Consider the following 19,953-nt stretch of genomic DNA (forward strand, 5'->3'; position numbering starts at 1 on the left):
AGAACTAAGACAGTAAGTTGAAGGACATTTGCTGATTAGCATTTGTGGGGGGAGCTTACTTACCAGTAAGTTTCTTCTACTGATAAAATCTCAGGTCTGTACTTTAAAAAAAAATTACAAAAGTCTTCCATCTTTTCTATCACTTTACTCTTATCACCTCAGGAGCAGCTAGGTGGCACAATTGATAGAGTGCTGGTGCTGGAGTGAAGAGGACCTGAGTTCAGATCTCACCTCAGACACTTATCTGTGGGACCCTGGGCAAGTCACTTAACCCCAATTACCTTAAACATCTGGGTCATCTCCAGTTATCCTGATATATATCTCTGGATCCAGATGGCTCTGGAGGAGAGAGTGAAGTTGGTGACCTTGCACAGCCCTCCCTCACTTAAATCCAATTCAGTGCATGTCATGACATCACCCTGATGTTATGGTCCTCTTTGGGTATGAAGGATAAACAACAACAACAACAATCACCTTATCTCAATTAAAATAACAATTACATTTTTAAAAATCAGTATCAGTAAGGATATGAGAAAACAGGTCTATTGATAAACTTGTAGTGGTCTCCATCTTCCTGGCAAGCAATCTGGCCATCTGATCCATGTTGCACAAAACTGGTCATGTCTTCCAATCTAGGAATTCAATTTTGGAGCAAATATTTGAAGGAAATAGTTAAACTGAACTGCAGTAGGGCAGAAAGACATGGTATGAAGATTCACATATTTTAGAGAATGTTAGAGCTGGGGAAAAATAAGTTTTTATTATCCAAACCCCCAAACAATAACATATTAGATAAATTCTGGCATCTTAATGTTTTAGTATTTAAGAGATGACATGTTTGAATAAAATCTCCTTGTCTCCAGAAGCAAAACTTTGAATAATTGGTAGAACTTAGAAGTAAATATCTAAAAAGCAAAACAACCCCCCCCCAAAAGGTTAAAAAAAAAACCAAAAAAGTATATTTCCACTCATTGTAAGGGAAAACTTCCTAGTTTTTTTTTTTTGAAGAGGATTGCTCTGCCTAAATTGTAAATTATCTCTCACATGAAAATTTCAAAATATGGCTGGATGGCCACTTTTCAGGTATAATGTAGGGGCCCTCTTATATGGGCTTGGGTGGATCTAGAGGGCCCTTGAGGTTTTGTCTAACTCTGAAATTCCATAAATTCTCTAAAGGATGAGATGTTTCTGAAGACATTCTCATATTCATTACACATATGGTATTTCTCAAACATGAATTCACCACTGATTCATAAAGTAGTTGTTGTTAAAGGGTTTTCCATAATTTTACCAATTTTGTTTTTATGCTGTGCATTTCTTATGATTCCTGAGGGACGAGCTGTGATTTAAGGTTTTCCATACTTATTACCTGGCATAGATTTTAATACAATTTGAATTCTCTTATGTTCAATCAAGACCTGTTGGATAAGCAAAGGCTCTTCCATATTCATTTTATTGAAAAGTTTTCTTAATGAATGTTCTTAGGCAATCTTTATCTCCTCTCTGAAGACTTTCCCACACTCATGGCAAAGGGTTTTTCAATAGCATGACGTCTTCCATGTTTCCTAAGGTTTGAGCTATTGCTGAAGGCTTTTCCACATTCATTACATTCAAAGGGTTTCTCTCCCGTATGACGTCTCCAATGCAATGTAAGGTTTGATCTGTTGCTGAAGGTTTTCCCACATTTATCACATTCAAAAGGTTTTTCTTTTGTATGAATTCTCTTGTGAGCAGTAAGACCTTTTCGGTGGCGAAAGGTTTTTCCACATTCATCACAATCAAATGGTTTCTCTCCAGTATGAATTCTCATATGTTCAAGAAGACTTGCAGTATAGCTAAATGCCTTTCCACATTCATTACATTCAAAGGGTTTTTCTCCAGTATGAATTCGCTGATGTGCAGTAAGATTCCCCTTGTCTAGGAAGGCTTTTCCACACTCATTACACACAAAGGGTTTCTCTCCAGTATGAATTCTCTGATGTTTCCTAAACGATGAGCTTCTACTGAAAGCCTTCCCACATTCATTACATTTATATTTCTCTCCAGTATGAAGTTTCCAGTGAACCCTGAGGGATGAGCTGTTGCTGAAGGCCTTCCCACATTCATCACATTCAAAGGGTTTCTCTCCTGTATGAATTCTTTGATGTTCATTAAGTCTTGCTCTCCCTATAAAGGCTTTCCCACACTCATCACATTCAAAGGGTTTTTCTCCACTATGTATTAACTGATGCCTCCTAAGTAATGAGCTCTTGCTGAAAGCCTTTCCACATTCATTACATTCAAAGGGTTTCTCTCCACTATGAAGTCTCTTATGTTCAGAAAGCCTTCCTCTCTCTATGAAGGCTTTCCCACATTCATTACAGGAAAAGGGCTTCTCTCCAGTATGGATTCTCTGATGTTTCCTAAGTGTTGAGCTTGTGCTAAATGATTTCCCACATTCATTACATTTGCACTGTTTATCTCCAGTATGAAGTTTCCAGTGATACCTAAGAGATGAATTGTGGATGAAGGCCTTCCCACACTCATCACATTCAAAGGGTTTCTCTCCAGAATGAATTCTCTTGTGTTCAATAAGTTTCCCTCTCTCCAAGAAGGATTTCCCACACTCATTGCACACAAAAGGTTTATTCCCAGTATGAACTTTCTTATGATCATTAAGTTTTCCTCTCTCTATGAATGTTTTTCTGCATTCATTACATGCAAAGGGTTTTTCTCCGGTATGAATTATCTGATGCTTCTTAAGTGATGAGCTTGCAATGAAGCATTTCTGACATTCATTACATTCATATTGTTTATCTCCAGTATGAAGTCTCCAATGATACCTAAGAGATGAGTTATGAATGAAGGCTTTCCCACAGAGATTACATACAAAAGGTTTCTCTCCAGTATGAATTATCTGATGCCTCCTAAATGATGAGCTTTGTCTGAAGGACTTTCCACATTCGCTACATTCAAGAGGTTTTTCACCACTATGAATTCTCTTATGTTCAGTGAGACTTCCTAGGTAGCTAAAGGCTTTTTCACATGCATTACATTTAAAAGGTTTTTCTCCAGTATGAATTCGTTTATGTTCAGTAATTCTTACTGGGGTCCTAAATGCTTTTCCACATTCATTACATTCAAAGGGTTTTTCTCCAGAATGAATTCTTTCATGTGTGGCTAGTTTTCCCCTCTCTAAAAAGGCTTTTCCACATTCATAGCATGCGAAGGATTTCTTCCCAGTATGAATTCTCTGATGTCCTCTAAGGGATGACCTGTTGTTGAAGGCCTTCCCACATTCATTACATTCATATGGTTTTTCTTCACCAAATTTTTTGTGATATTGAATAAGGTCTGTATGGTAACTAAAGGACTTCCTGGATTTAGAGGATTTCCAAAGCTGCTTACCAGAAATGTTATCACATTTAAGAATGCTTGAATGCTGCTGAGAGCTCTTTACACATACACCACATCTGTGGAAACTTTTCCCCTCTGCAGTCTTCTGCTGTGGAACAAGGATTAAACCCAGACTGAACTTTTTCCCAAAGGTATTAGGTTTATGAGTGAGTGTCATTTGTCTGGATTTTCTTTCTTTGTTGCTCCTTTGCTTCTGTAGCCTGATGTCACATTCCCAGTCTTCTTTCAATCTGTAATCCCCAGGACCGTTCATTATGTGCCTTTTCTTAGATGACTTTCTCATAGAAATGCCTTCCTTTGCAACAGACTCTGTGGTATACTGCCTTGTTTCTTGAGTAAGGAAATCTGAAAGAAATAAAAGTGTTGATATTTACTCTTCTCTGCAGGAAATTAAGGAAACTCTTCTCCATGAAGAAGAAGGAACATTGGCTGGGAGAGTATATAATAAACATTATTGAGAGGGAGCAAAGCTCAAGTTAACTGAGGAGATCCTAACATAAAATGCCCCTGATTTAAATAAAATTAAGTCTCTAGGACAAAATAGTTGATCATCATTTGCCTAGACTTTCCATCTTTATCTTTCTATTTCTGAAATCACATTCCCTGTCGTTTGCCACTTTGGACTCATTATTGGTAACTGGAAAATTACCTAAATTTTCAGAAAGGGAAAACAGGCAAATTTTTCAAAATATAGACTGATAAACCTGATGCCAATTCCTGAAAAACTTCTAGACTCTATTACCTAACAGATGACCTGGAAGCACTGAGAAAAGAAAGTAATGCTAAGGCCTGATGTCGGGTCAATAGGAACTAGTTGTTCAAACTCAACCTTATTTCTCTTTATTGACAAATGTTCATGATTGGTTAATGAGAATAAGTAAGAAGTGTTGCATATCTAAAATTTCTATTTTTAGCAATATATCTGTTAAAACCTCTCAATATATCTTTGTGGACATCTTAGCTAATCTTAAACCACAGTAAATGATGAAAACAATTTAGGGCAGCTAGGTGCACTTCTTCTATTTGGGGCTGGGCAGAACTAGGAACAATTAGCAAAAGCTGCAAAGAGACAAATTTGGGATTGACATTGTGAAAACATTTTTAGCTAATAGAGTGATGTGCAACTGTGTCAGGAAGTGATGGGCTGCCCCTCACTGGTGGTCTTCAAGCAAAGACCAAGTTATCATTGGCTGGGTATATTGTTGGATTAGATGGCCTCCAAGGGCCCTTTTAATTCTGGAATTCCATGATCCTGAGGTTCTCCCTGACTTCTAAGAGGAGGAAAAGCTGATATTGCTGCTTTGGGAGCAGATCTGGGGGGATTTTGAGAGTAAATGAACAAAGTTTTAATAGCTGGGGAGAGAATAGAAAATGTAAGCCCAGTGAATGAGCAAAATCTACTCAAGGGATATATGTGGAGGGTGGGTATGGAGAGGTGGCAGGAAGCACAGAATGGAAAAGAAAGAATGTAATATGTATGGGTGGATGTTAAAAACAAGACCAACATTGAGAACGATTTTTGGAGAGGAAGTGGGAAAAAACATTAAACAAAGCAGAGTAGTTTAGACTAGTGATCTATAGAGATTAAGAAGTCTCTTTTTGTTTCAATTAATAAAACAATATAACCAAGGCCTGATTTGTAGAGTTTGGTGATCTCCAGGGTGAAAATGTTCACACTGACAATTTAACAATTGTCTCTCACAAGCCACTACAAGCTGACTTCAGCACATCTTCAGTGTCACCCAGATTAAACCCAATATTAGATAAAGAAGTGGGGAATCAGAGACACCAAGAGGCCTTTTAGGTTACCTGAGCTTGAAAAAATAAATGCAGGACTGGATTGACACATCAGAAATAAAGACTAAACGAACCCAAGAGAAATTATGGAAGAATCAAGAGGATTCAGTAACTATTGGGCTAAGGAGAATAGAGATATTCATGAGCTGAAAGGCTGTAAGCACCACTGCCAGAAATGAAGATGTTGGGAAGGGAAATTTGCAGGGGTGGGGGTGGGGGTCAGGAAAATGGCAACTTAAGTTTGAGGAATATTGAGTTTGGGGTGGAAGCAATTTACCAAGCAGCAAATGTGGGATGTGCAACAAAGACACATCAACACTGAAGGCTTGAGTATTGGAAACATGTCTAAAGAGATATAAAAAGAAAACAAAAAGATTTAGAATCATTACCCAGAGGAGTCGACTAAAATAACCGATGAAACCATTTGATCCATAAATCTCAGGCAAGGGAGGAGGTGGTTTCATGAAAAGTATCTCAAATTGACCAAAGCTTTTGGCAAATATTGACAAAAGTAGAGATTTGAGAAAAAAACCACACAAACTCTTGAATTTCATCAAAAAGAAAAGAGAAAAGGAAGGAAAGTGGTAGGAAAGTCCCAGGACACAGATTAAGAAAGCGTGTGTTTGACTTTCATTTTTGCCACTTATGAGCCAAAAAACAGCAGAGTTGGGCAAAGACTTTTCTTTTTTGTCTTAAGATTATAAACTGGACTCGTGTATTTGTGAAGAGGGAGAGATGAATCATAGAACAGACTCTTAACAAATAATTGCTGAATGAAAGATTCAAGAGGAGAGGCACGGAATCATGCTGGGAGCACAAAAGGATGGGATTTAGAATATAAGCTAAGGACTAACTCTCAGAATCCCCAAATTCCAGACCAGAGAGGGCTCAATTGTGCCCCTTTCCCTCTCACTCTAGAAGTGGTCCTCTGGCCTTTGTCTGAAGATTCTTCTGAGGCAGACCACACAATTATCCTTGACTGCACTTTCCTTTTTTCACTTTTCACTCACTGCCATTAGTTCACAGAAAAAGATCAATCATTGCCACTTGAGCAGGACACAGTTATGTTCCCTGAGTCTTCTTCTGGCAAAGTATGCCTACTTCCTTTAATCGATCCTAGTAAGGCATGAGCTCAGGGTTCCTCACAAAGGCCTATTTCTTGGTGACAAAAATGAAAAATAAAGAGAGAACTATCAGGGAAGTGATTGACTGAAGTGAAAGTCTGAGGCAATCTTGACCCTTTCCCACAGGCCTGGGAGACTCTGACAAGACAGTTCCACAGCCAGGCCTTCACTGTGTAACGATTGGAATAACGCCACCTGCTGGAGACTTACTGTAGAAGAGTTCCGCCCATGAAACGAAGGTCTTTGAGGGCAAGACCAGGAGTCTTTTCTTTGGCATCAAGAAGTGGTGCGGGCTAGTGGGAGGAGGAAGGAAGAGACTGGCGTTCGGTCTCAGGCTTTTTTTTCCTTTGGACTCTGGTGGAGAGCGGAGCTAGAAATGTGCTCTCCCTTTAATAGATAGGAATCTAGGCCTTTTTCTTCTCTCTTTACCAAACTCTTATTCTCCTTCATAAATGCTTAAAAGTCTAACTCTTGCTAAAGCTTATAATTTATTGGCGACCACTCATTGGATATTTTAGACAGACTAGCTAGAATTTTAACCCTTAACAGATGGCTGACCACGAAGAGGAAAGCTGAACCTCACTTCTGATCTCTCCGTTGGGTAAGAAATTTCCCCTACCCTAACCCTTTAAATCCGAAGTACTGCTGAATTGCCCAGTGTTTTCCCTTTAAATTTTTTCAAATGGACCTTTTAAACTCCTTAATTACCCTATTTTTGATTTTAGTCTGTTTAACCAGACAAATGGGGGATAAGATCATGTTAATGCTCTGTTTTTGTGGATTTTCTATTTTTCTTTTTATTTTTGTTAGAAGAGCCAGCAATGTACTCACACAAGGAAATATCTCCCCCTCTCCCAACCATGCTTTTTCAGAGAAACCTGAAGAGATTCCCGCAGCTTTTCCCAGTTCTAACACTAATTGTTGCTCTAATTTTGCATGCCTGGAGGCAATGACCCACCCTCTAGAAGCTTTTAATCCCCTTGCACCTGGAGGCAAAGTGGGGGAAGAGGAATCCAGGCCTGAGTTCAAAATCAAGTCTGATTCAAATTGTGCTGGTCCCTCCCCTCCTCTCCAGACCCCACCCTCTACTCCTCCCATGGCCAAGCCCATTGCTTCCCCTGCCTGGGAAGTCCAGAGATCTGATGCACATGCGCAACTTTCTCTAACTACATTTGCAGCTTCAGGCTCAACCCTTCCCCAGCCTGCCTGTGCTTCTGAGACAACCTTAGAAAACCCTTTAAATTCCAGATATGCTCGTTTTGTTCATAATTTTGCTAACCTGCTTTTGTCTTTAATTAGTAATCTTATAAAGCATTTGTATGGTGAAAAGAATGACAGACAATATAGAGGGGTTAAAGAAGAAAAACTTAAGCTGAATAAGAATGACAATCATCAACATAGTTCAAGACTCTGCTTCTTTTGCCATGGAAGGGTATATATTTTACAGAAATGTAGAAGTAAGCAGCAAGGTATTGATATGAGTGTTGGGGATTTTAGATACCGGAGTCAAAAGTGTTCTGAATTCACTCAGAGTATTAATGTCAGTTCAGAGGTTACATAGGATTTCTATGCTATTACATATACATTTTGAAATTAATGGTATGGGTTTATTTTTATAGAGATTTTCATGCTTTTGAGATTGTATCTTATACTTAGTTTTTAAAACAAGGAGAATATTTGTAAAAGCTTTTTATAGTCATGTGATCAAGTTTGTATTTTATAATACTCATTAATATTAAGTTCATGCTCATTTAGATTTCCTTAGTTTGAATTTCATTGTCTTTTATTGTTCCATGTGTATTTTCTTCTATTCATTTGTCTATCTAATTTTGAAACACTGCAAGATGGTTTTGATTTTATTATACAATGTTAATTCTAGGAGTATTGTGCTCCCATATTCTGAGTTATTTGTTTTTGCTATTTTTTTTTCTCTCAACTGATTATTTGATCAAGCTCTTTAAAGTATTTCCCTGGCAAATTGGTTGCCATGGCAAGTGTAAAGAAGTATTATTTTTGATAAGCATATCCCCAAAAAAAAAAAAGAGGGGAATGTTTGTAAAAGTTTTCTTTTTTCAAAAAAAAAAGTTTTCTTTGAGATTCTGTTGTGCTTTAACTTGTATTTAAATATGTTCTGATTTTTCACAAAAGTAATTGTATACTAAGTAAAAAAAACAGGTATTATTTGAAATTGTTGCATAATTATATATTGTGTTCTGAGTCAAGATGTATTCACATTTTTTGCAATCGTTTATTATCCTCAATTTTTAAATCCATATGAGACTTGGATTATGGGAACTTATCATTAAGACATTAATTGCCTTTATTCTGAGTTATCAGATGCCAGTTGGCCAAGATGCCATCCAATCACAAGAGGAATACATGCAAGAGCAGACACTGAACTGTCACATGAGGGGAGACATGCATGAAGTCAAGGTATGGCCGAGGGAACGGCTTTTGACTAATGTTGAGGTTGGATTCTCTTGGTTTAATATTTTATTTTATTTTTCCCCACAATATTGTACAGATGGCTGGAAGTATTGATCCCACCCATCTCACTTCTACACCTGGCTTCTATGCTCCCTCCTATATGCCTGATGCCATGGACATCTCAATCCCATGCATCTGATTAAGTCTGACTCAGTTTCCTCCAATATGTTCGGTGGCATGGACATATATTCCATCCACCTATTTTAAGCCTGGCATACTGTATGGGCAGTACATATTGCTCAAGTGTGGGAACGCTCATATCCCATCATTTCTCTGTTCTTTTATGGTAACCCCCATAATTATCTCAGGTGTCATGATAAGTAGTGTTGAATTTGGCCTTGACACCTGTTACCAATTATATTAGATTTTTAAATTTCTCATAATGGCATGAGAATAATTAGGCAGATGATGCAAAAAGTGATGAAACAAAGATAAAAATTATTTTTAAAAATTAATATCGCAGCAATTGTCTTCTCAATTACCCTCCATAAGGGGGGGACTATAGTAATATTATAATTTTAAAGAATGTTTCAATTTTTGTTTTATTATATGTTTCATGTATAACAACCCTTAGACATGTTTTTGAGAACTTTCATTGTTTGATTTGATTATTGATAAAGCTATTTTAAAGTTGTGTTAAGCTCAATTTTGTAGGAAATTTTCCTGGCTGATAACCAGCATCCACACATCAACCCCTGAAAAGATTTCCATTCCACGATTACACCTAGAGGACATCTGAGAAAAGACTTTCAGAGACTTTAAATGAAAAGTTTTGTTTTTGTTGTTTTTTCCTTTTTCTCTTTCTGTTATAATATATACCATCTGTAATATGTACTCTCTGCAGAGGCCCTCCCTTTGCAAGACCAATGTCAAAGTGTCGGTTCATGAGGACAAAAAAAAATTGCCCCTCTGGACAAAACTTTCCTCTCTCCCTTTTCTATATTGTTATTAACATACTGTTAGTTAAGCATAGGTTATTATATTCTGTTATTTTTGACTGTTTCCTCAAGGAAACGTACCGTTTCTTGAGGAAACAAAGCAAGGAACTGTAACGATTGGAATAACGCCACCTGCTGGAGACTTACTGTAGAAGAATTCCGCCCATGAAACGAAGGTCTTTGAGGGCAAGACCAGGAGTCTTTTCTTTGGCATCAAGAAGTGGTGCGGGCTAGTGGGAGGAGGAAGGAAGAGACTGGCGTTCGGTCTCAGGCTTTTTTTTCCTTTGGACTCTGGTGGAGAGCGGAGCTAGAAATGTGCTCTCCCTTTAATAGATAGGAATCTAGGCCTTTTTCTTCTCTCTTTACCAAACTCTTATTCTCCTTCATAAATGCTTAAAAGTCTAACTCTTGCTAAAGCTTATAATTTATTGGCGACCACTCATTGGATATTTTAGACAGACTAGCTAGAATTTTAACCCTTAACAACTGGAGAGCCGCACCATGGAGTGCAATGATTTTTGTCTGCGTGGCTGTCACCCACTCACCTGGGCAAGTGCTTTTTGGAATGTCTCTCTCTGGTATCCAAGGAACTTCACCTGTCTGCAGCTGGGAGAACACATCTGGCTGAAAAACCATAAGTCCTGCTCAGAGAGAAAGAGAACATCTTGTAATTCCACCCTAGGACATCTGCTCTTCAGACAGAAAAAAGTTATGCCCTGGGTACAAAGAACTTCTGAAACATGTTCTCAATTGTATTCCCAAGAAGGAAGGGGGACATAGGCTAGAGCTGAACTGGACTCTGAAAAATATTAGTTCACTTGGTTCATCTCTCTCTCTCTCTCTCTCTCTCTCTCTCTCTCTCTCTCTCTCTCTTTTGTGGGGCAATGAGGGTTAAGTGACTTACCCAGGGTCACAGAGCTAGTAAGTGTCAAGTGTCTGAGGCCAGATTTGAACTCAGGTCCTCCTGAATCCAAGGCTGGTGCTCTATCCACTGCACCACCTAGCTGCCCAGTTCACTTGATTCATTCTGCTGAGAAGACAAGAATGTCTTTCATGTCTTTGGATATCTGTACTGGGGCTTTTGAGAAAAAGCCTTGACCAGGGAGAAATAGAGATTGGGGAAGGTGGGGACTCAGTAGCTCAACAGAGCTGCAACTTTTCAGTCTGAGAAGCAGAGAATTCACTTGGGAAGAGAGAGCAGAAACATCTAATCTCTTCATCCTACATGATTTAGGAGTCTCTCTCTATTGGATATGTTCTTGAATATCCTGAAAACAAGCCAAACCTCAGGTAAGTCAGAGACCCAGCTGCCTTTGGCAAGGGAGAATGTACAAATACCCCAAAGTGCAGGCTATAAGTTACAGGGGAAAGTTGTCCTTACCCAGGGAGACCAGGTTCTTATAGTTCTCCAGCATCACATCTTTGTACAGATCTCTCTGAGCCCAGTTCAACTGTCTCCACTCATCTTGGGTGAAGTCCACTGCAACATCCTTGAATGTCACTGATTCCTGAAAGAGTAGATATATGACTACTCACTTAAGAAATATCTTATTCATTATGGGAAAGAAATTGGGTAGGATGGGAAAGGATGGATCTTCAAGATGGTCATGGTGTTGAAATGTCTACATCAGGGGGCAGCTAGGTGGTGCAGTGGATAGAGCACCAGCCCTGGATTCAAGAGGACCTGAGTTCAAATCTGGCCTCAGACACTTGACACTTACTAGCTGTGTGACCCTGGGCAAGTCACTTAACCCCCATTGCCCTACAAAAAACAAAAGAACAAAAAAAAACCACAAACAAAAAAAAAAGAAATGTCTACATCAGGGGCAACTAGGTGGTGCAGTGGATAAAGCACCAGCCCTGGATTCAGGAGGACCTGAGTTCAAATCTGGCCTCAGACACTTGACACTTACTAGCTGTGTGACCCTGGGCAAGTCACTTAACCCCCATTGCCCTACAAAAAACAAAACAAAGAAATGTCTACATCAGATGCAGTGGATAAAGCACCGGTCCTGGATTCAGGAGGACCTGAGTTCAAATCCAGCCTTAGACACTTGACATTTAGTAGCTGTGTGATCTTGGGCAAGTCACTTAACCCTCATTGCCCTGCAAAGAAAAGAAAGAAAGAAAGAAATGTCTACATCAAATATTTACTGAGTATGAATGAATGAGGGAAGGAAGGAAGGAAGAAGCATTTATTAAGTGCTTGCTAGGTAAATGGGATATAAACAGAAAAGACTAGATAATCCACACTCTCAAGAAGCTCACAAAGTAATCGGGGGAGACAACAACTGGAAGACCTGGAAGTGCTAGGAGAGTAGCCATGGGAAGGGTACCCAGGTCCAGAGGCCCTTAATCTCAGAAGGAAGGGAGGGGCTGACGTCCATCTCATTCTAAGTCTGGGAGCAGCCAAGCAAGGACAACCAGGGAAAAGGCAAAGAGGGAGCGGGTTCTTCCTGCCTGGCCCTCTGAGGCAGGCTCTGAAAGGGCACAGGCCGGGGGAGTGAGCACCCAACAAGGAGGTGGAAGTCCTTCCCCCCTCCTGACTGTTCTGTATCTCACTTTGCAGTTAAATCTGCAGTTCACAGGTTGTTTTACTTGCTCATTCAAGTTCACCGTTACAAACCAAAGTGACGCCCAAGGGAATCAGACACTTTACTTGTCAATTCCCATGTGACAACTTAATATAATAAACATGCATCTTAAATATGCTAATTGATTTCCAAATTAAGTAGCAATCACTCTCCATTAACAATCCCCAAGTCTAAAGTAGAATTACCCAGAAAGCATGGGACAAACTGCACACGGTGGGGAGTGTTCTCCCTGTCCTCCGGGTCCAAGAGTGATCATGCGCTCTCACCCAAAATCACTGATTCCCTCGTTTCAGGACCTCATAGCACAGAGTCCTCTCTCAGTCAACCCGAAAGGCATGTATTAAACATATCCACCAAGTGTCATACACAGGGCACCAACTAAGGTCTTTGGGCAATGTGAAGATAAAATAGAACATGTCCTTGGTCTACAGATGCCCCCCAATAGACTCCAATGTTTTGGTCTCAGGAAGGGAATAAGCATTTATATTGTGCCTATTATGTGAAAAGTGCTTTTACAAATCTCAGGATTCCTTTATATTTTTTTAAAGGTTGGATTTTATTTAATTTTATTTTTTGCAGGGCAATGGGGGTTAAGTGACTTGCCCAGGGTCACACAGCTAGTAAGTGACTCCTTTATATATTTTTTGTTTTGTTTTTTTGGTGAGGCAATTGGAGTTAAGTGACTTGCCTAAGGTCACACAGCTAGTAAGTGACTCTTTTATATATTTTTTGTTGTTTGTTTTGTTTTGTTTTTTTGGTGAGGCAATTGGAGTTAAGTGACTTGCCCAGGGTCACACAGCTAGTAAGTGTTAAGTGTCTGAGGCTGGATTTGAACTCAAGTCCTCCTGACTCCAGAGCTGGTGCTCTATCCATTGCGCCACCTAGCTGCCCTGACTCCTTTATATTTTTAAAAATTATTGAGGACACCTTCCAAAAGCTTCTTTTTCAAAATGTGTTATATCTATCGATATTTACCATATTAGAAATGAAAACTCTTTAGTATTATCATAACAACAGTTTTGGCCTTGTGAAGCACTTGAAAGTATCTCAAAGACCCCCAGAAGTCTCTGGACCATACTCTGGGAACTTTTATACCAGATGGTATATGAGTAAACAGCACAAAAAAAATTACACTTGTAGGAACCATAAGAAAGCTATCCCCCCATAGTGAGACAGCACAGTAGACATAGTGGTAGGCCTGCTGAGTTCAAATTTGGCCTCAAATACTTCCCAGCTGTGTGACCCCGAGCAAGTCTATTAATTAATAATTATTATATTATGACAAACAAGCATTTATTAAGCACCTACTATGTGTTGGGCACTGCACTAAGTGCTGGAGATACAAAGAAAGACAAAAAACGAGTCCCTACCTACTCTCAGGGAGCTCACAGTCTAATGGGGGAAACAACAGTTCAATAACTACCTACAAACAAGATCTATACAGGATAAATTGGAGCTAATCACAGAGAGAAGGCACTAGCATTAAGGGGATCAAAAAAGGCTTCTTGTAGAAGGCAGGGCTTTCGGGGAGATGAAGGAAGCAGAGACAAGTTCTAAGCATGGAGGACCACCGGGGAAATGCCCAGTGTTGGGAGGTGGATCTGGACTGCAGGACATTGGTGTAAAAAGACTGGAAAGGTAGTAAGGGACCAGGTTGTGAAGGGCCTTAAAGGTTTTTATATTTGCTACTGGAGGTAATCCGGAGCCACTGGGGCTGATGGAATAGGGAGTGATGTAGACAGACTTGCACTCCAGGAAGATCAGTCTGAAAGCTGAGTAGAGTGAATGAGGAAGACCAGCCATCAGTGACGAGGCGACCAGGGCTTGGCCTAGCAAGGTGGCAGAATCAGAGGAGATAAGGGGAGCAGGGGAGAAATGCTGGGAAGGTAGGAGTAACAAGACCTGACAACAGCCTGATTGGATAACGGAGGCACTACAGTGAGAGAGGACAGCACCGTGGCTTCAGGCCGGTGTGGTGGCAGCCCTGGCAGAAATCAGAAAGAAAGGAAGAGGGGAGGGCTTAGAGGGAAAGTTCATGGGCTCAGTTTTAGACATGTTGGGTTCACGATGTCTGTGTGGCATCCAGTTCATAATGTCCAATAGGCAGTTTTCTTCCTTCCTTCCTTCCTTCCTTCCTTCCTTCCTTCCTTCCTTCTTTCTTTCTTTCTTTCTTTTTTTAGTGAGGCAATTGGGGTTAAGTGACTTGCCCAAGGTCACACAGCTAGTAAGTGTTAAGTGTCTGAGGCCGGATTTGAACTCAGGTCCTCCTGACTCCAGGGCCGATGCTCTTTCCACTGTGCCACCTAGCTGCCCCTCAATAGGCAATTAAAGATGGGATGCTGGAGAGGCTAGACAAATAAATATGAGAATCCTATGCATAGAGTGATAATTGAATCCTTGGGAGCAGATGAGATCTCCAAGTGAAACAGTCCAGAGGGAGAAGAGAAATGGGAGACCCCCAGTCAGCAGGTGTGACCTGGGTCAGATGGTCCAGAACTAATGCAGAGTCAAGTGAGCAGAACCAGGGGAACAAACAGCTCTGACAGACTCTTGATAAACCACAATTCTAGAAGCCTGCCAACGGCACACTCCCCTGCTGGCAGAGAGGCAATGAATTCAAGATACAGAACAGGACAGAATTCATTTTGCTTGACTATTTGGTACATCTTGTTCTTTGTTTCTTTTTTCCATTGAGAAGGGGGTGGGAGAGAGGGAAAATAAATGCTTGTGAATTGAAAAAAACAAACTTTTTTTTTAAAGGAATAGCATGAGCTAAACCTGGGAAGATTATGGGGGAGCAGATTATGGATTGAGGAGTTTGAATTGCTCTTAGTACCTTATCCTGGAGACAAAAGGCCATCCTTTTTTTTGTTTGTTTGTTTGTTTTATTTGTTTGTTTTTTAGGCAAAGGGGGTTAAGTGACTTGCCCAGGGTCACACAGCTAGTAAGTGTCAGGTGTCTGAGGCCGGATTTGAACTCAGGTCCTCCTGAATCCAGGGCCGGCGCTTTAACCACTGCGCCACCTAGCTGCCCCCAGCACTGGCAGATTATTGCAATTAAAAGGATGGCCTTTGGGGGCAGCTAGATGGCACAGTGGTTAAAGCACCGACCCTGGATTCAGGAGGACCTGAGTTCAAATCCGGCCTCAGACACCTGACACTTACTAGCTGTGTGACCCTGGGCAAGTCACTTAACCCTCACTGTCCTACCTGTCCACATGTCTTTGTCCTTATATTCTACAGAATAGGGTTAGATTCCATGATCCCTTAAGCTCTCTCCTGCCTTGCATCATTTCCACATTCTCTGACCTCTTGAGAACAGCCAGAGTCTTTTCAGAGAGAACCGTTAAAATTTATGTCTCTGGGGGCAGATAGGTGGTACAGTGGATAGAGCACCGGCTCTGGAGTCACCTGAGTTCAAATCCAGCCTCAGACACTTAACATTTACTAGCTGTGTGACCCTGGGCAAGTCACTTAACCCCAATTGCCTCACCCCCCCCCCAAAAAAAAAAACAGCTTATGTCTCTGGGTAGGACATAGATGATGACTGAAGATCAAAAATCAAGAAACAAGCCTGCTCTATGAGAAAGGATTTGGCATTCCAACTGACCTGGGAGCTGGCCTCCAGGAGCACAGGAGCCATTGCCTCTTCCTCCTCTTGGCTTCTCGAGAAGGGCAGAGTCTTAGGAAAGCAGAGCTATAGGACAAGGAAGACATCATCAAGAACAATCCTGTTGTGCAGCACTTTCTGGTCAGGGCACAAATCCTCTCCTGGTAGTGGGGAGCAGAGCCCCATGCTCCCTAGGGAACAGAGATTCTTAACCTTTTTGGAATCGCAAACCCCTGACAGTCTGGTGAAGCCTATGGGGCCCTTCTCAAAATAATGTGTTGTGTTGTGTGTTTGTTTTTAATTCAAGGAAATGCTCAATTTCAGTTAAAAGCTAATCAAAACGAAGACATTTTTCCCTCCATGAGAGTTCACATACCCCTCAGAAATCTATCCATGACCCCTTAGAGATCTGTGGACCCCAAGTTAAGAATCCCTGGCATATAACAAAAGGTTAAAGGGGGTAGGGGTATGGGGAGGAAATAAGCATTTATTAAGTGACTACTGTGTGCATGGCTCTGTGCATATTACCTCATTCGGGAGAGAAGAGGAGGGAAGGGGAGACAGAGAGACAGAGATGGAGAAGGAGTAGGGTTATTATACCTCTAAGGCTCTTTCTTCTCTAGGTCTGTGACTATGATACTATTTTTATGCAATAAAACAATTAAGACGAATAAATACACAGACACACACACACTTTCCCTGATCAAGGTCACAGGTATGTGAGGAATCAATTTTTTTTTTCTTTCTTTTTTTTTGGCAGGGCAATGAGGGTTAAGTGACTTGTCCAGGATCACACAGCTAGTTAAGTGTCAAATGCCTGAAGCTGCATTTGAACTCAGGTCCTCTTGAATCCGGGAACGGTGCTCTATCCACTGTCCCCTCGAGGAATCAATCTTAGGGTGAAGCCACTTCAGAGTATAAGCCAACAGTTTTGGGGTGGAGGGTAGGAGGAGCCTGTGGCCTGTTCTAAAAGACACAACTAGGGGTGATGACCCCGAGTCTAGCCCAGGCTCAGGGATTAAGGAGCTACCTGGCTTCCTACTGTGCCCTCCACACCAGGTGGGAGGCCAGACTCTGCTCTGGCACCACAAGATCTGCTCCTTCCTTCAGCTTGAGCCCCGAAATCTCAAGGGAAGGCGGAAGGCCCAAAGATCATCTTGCTGGATACTTTCCAGACACTCTGGAGTCCAAAAGCCGGGCCCTTTAGCTGGGCCCTCCATTCCAAGGTTCATATCAATGATGCATCTAAGTCCCTAAGGCCAAGTCCTTGGAGTCTCTACCCTCAGGGCAGCCAACTATGGCCAAGCTGGGGGAGGAGGGAGGGTGCATGGAGGGTAGAGAGGCAGCAGCCTCCATCACACAACCCAGGCTACATCTGAATGATGGGGAGAAGAGGTCAGGAGCCTTGCCCACACTGATGGGTAATCCACCAGGTATACTTAATGCAAACCCCTCAGGTATGGGCATGAGATTAGAATCTAGTGCAAATGTCAGTGAATAGCTGCTCCAGACCCATCAATGTGAACATATGGCGCTACCTACATATACACAGATGAGACAAGTATTCATTAAGTGCCTACTAGGTGACAGGCACTGTGCTAAACACCAGGGATACGGAGAGGCAAGGAGCTCACAGTCTATCCGGAGATCAAAGTGCCGATGAGAGCAGTGACTTGTTTTGGCAGAAATGTAAATACTAATGGCTAATAACAGCAGTGCTTTGGAGTTAGCAAAAGTGTGTTAAACTTTGTTATCTTATGCACCTGATGCCCAAGCTCCTGTACACCAGGCCTTTTGTGGAAGCCTTTCCAACTAGAGACTAGAAGGTCACCTCCACACCCAATGAAACACCAGAGAGGGTTTTAGAAAGGGGATGAGGACCATCTATCATGTGACCAATAAGATACAACAAAGATGAACAAAGAACTCAGAAGCAAAAAAACCCTGAGTTCAAGGCCTGCCTCTGACACACCATGCTTCATGACCTGGGTAAGTCATTTAACCTCTATGTGTCTGGCACCCCCTCAGACTTTTCTAATGCAGAAGGGTGACCTCACAGCTTCTAAGTGTTAACAACAAGATTCGAACCCAGGTCTCCAGATTCCAAGTATGGTGCTCCTTCAGTTATACTTAGCTGCCTGTATATATACATGTGTACACACCCTTCAATATGTAGAGGATTTGTGACTTTATCAGCAAGGCTTCTCCTTCCAATGACACAGATCTCAGGTCTTCAAGCGATGCTGTGGCCAAAAAAAAGTCATAACCCCTTCTCGAGGTGGCCAACTTCATGATAAGCATTGCTAAGTTTAGCCTGGCTGGTTCCAAAAGAGCATTCACACTGTCTGGCCACCAGGCTTTTACTTAAGACCTTTCCAGCTTGGCAGGACTAGCTAGTGACTGCACCCTTAGGGGCTTGGCCCTCAAGAACCAGGTCACCTGTATGCAAAGATGTGGCATCAGAGGAGAGCACTGGGGTGGTGTCTACCTTAACCCACAGGAGAAGTGGTGTGAGAGATGCAGGCCTCACAATCAGAGCGACCAGGTCTGAGCCCTACGTCCAACGCCAACTAGCCTTGTGCCTGGCTACCGGCGAGTATCTGTGCCTAAAAAGATAGGGATATGCATCTGTGAGGGTGTCCTTGCCAGCACTGATCCATCCTGTCTGAAACGAATATACAGGATATTAAAGGCTGCATAGCTAGGTGTGCACGCATGTTTATTTATGTATATATACATCCATAAGCAAACGCGGATACGTATGTGTGCCTACACACACCGGACAAAACCAAGGAACAAAACAGAAAACAAACCAGTTGGCACAAGTGGTGGAGGACAGAGCTAAGAGGGCCCAAAGCCGATGGGGAGTACCATAGAGTTGGGAAAGCTCTTAATCCATCGGGGAGGAAGCCCAGAGGGGTTAGGTGACTTGCCCAGGGGCGCACAGCTCCACAGGTAGGCAGGAAGCCCAGAGGGGTTAGGTGACTTGCCCAGGGGCGCACAGCTCCACACGTAGGGAGCGGAGTCCAGACTGAACTCGGGCGTCAGACTCCAAATCCAGGGAGCTGACCACTGGCCCCCAAAGAAGGGAAGAGCTGCTCGGAACAAGGCTCCCTCCCGTCCTGTCTCCCCCAGGTCTCCGCCTACGCCCGGAACCCCCTCCCCCTCCCGCCCCTTTCCCCTCCCCCACAGCTCAGCAAAGGCCAGGGGGCGGGGCTGACGTGGCCCCTTCTGAAGCTCTACGGGAAGAGGACGGGGTTCAGGACGTGCATTTCCCGCGGCTGTCCGCGGACCCCGGTCGGGGGAGGAACCCCAACGCCTCGCGTAACCCCTCACTTCACCCCAGCTCAGCTCTCTGCGTTGCGCCCGGGCCGGAGCCGCACGCACTCACCCGACCCGGCCCAGCCGCCCCGTGGACAAAAGGCCCCAACACCTGGTCCCACGTGGAGCCACGCCTGGTCTACATCGAGCCGCGGAACTACAACTCCCAGGATCCCTCTGGTCTGGTTGGGCAGTGCCCAGGGACGCCTACAGTTTGGGAGCCGCGCAAGTTCCTCTGGGAAATAGAGTCTAGTCTCCAGAGTGGAGTCTCGGAGGATTCTTGGAAGTGTAGGGCAGAGGTGTACTGCCGCTTGCGGCGTCCTTTATTGAGCTTTAGGCGGGGAGTCCGATCAGGTTTCTGGTCCATCTAACAAGCTCAGAATCCAGACTCCATCTCCCAGAAGTCGGCAAACCCACAGTGTTAGTTAGGTCCCTGGGTTAGTCTGTAAACATTAATTTGGACTCAATCCATCGACATGCACTTATTTATTTATTTGTTTGTTTGTTTGTTTTTGTTTTTTGTTTTTAGTGAGGCCATTGGGGTTAAGTGACTTGCCCAGGGTCACACAGCTAGTAAGTGTTAAGTGTCTGAGGCCGGATTTGAACTCAGGTACTCCTGACTCCAGGGTCGGTGCTCTATCCACTGCGCCACCTAGCTGCTCCACTTATTATTTTTAATGTTAAGTC

At 42.4% G+C, this 19,953-nt stretch overlaps 1 protein-coding gene across 1 annotated transcript; it reads right to left on the minus strand.

The window, feature by feature from the left end:
- Positions 1-1,492: 1,492 nt before the first annotated feature.
- Positions 1,493-19,633, minus strand: LOC122748320 (zinc finger protein 93-like). Its single transcript, XM_043993981.1, has 7 exons — positions 19,478-19,633; positions 19,337-19,405; positions 15,946-16,032; positions 11,124-11,250; positions 10,288-10,383; positions 1,829-3,741; positions 1,493-1,723 (listed from the first exon to the last, which is right to left on the minus strand). Exons 1-7 carry the CDS (start codon positions 19,631-19,633, stop codon positions 1,493-1,495), a joined length of 2,679 nt encoding a protein of 892 aa, XP_043849916.1.
- Between the last annotated feature and the right edge of the window lie 320 nt (positions 19,634-19,953).

This window comes from Dromiciops gliroides, chromosome 3 (assembly GCF_019393635.1).
Source record: "Dromiciops gliroides isolate mDroGli1 chromosome 3, mDroGli1.pri, whole genome shotgun sequence".
In the NCBI taxonomy this organism is placed as follows: domain Eukaryota; kingdom Metazoa; phylum Chordata; class Mammalia; order Microbiotheria; family Microbiotheriidae; genus Dromiciops; species Dromiciops gliroides.

Coding starts and splice junctions, on each gene's coding strand:
- LOC122748320 (XM_043993981.1), bottom strand. CDS start 19,633: ATGGACCAGAAACCTGATCGGACTCCCCGCCTAAAGCTCAATAAAGGA. Junction 10,384..11,123: donor TAAGAACCTGGTCTCCCTGG/GTAAGGACAACT, acceptor CTCTCTGAGCAG/GACTTATGGTTTTTCAGCCA. Junction 3,742..10,287: donor TCCAAAAAGCACTTGCCCAG/GTGAGTGGGTGA, acceptor TATTTCTTTCAG/ATTTCCTTACTCAAGAAACA.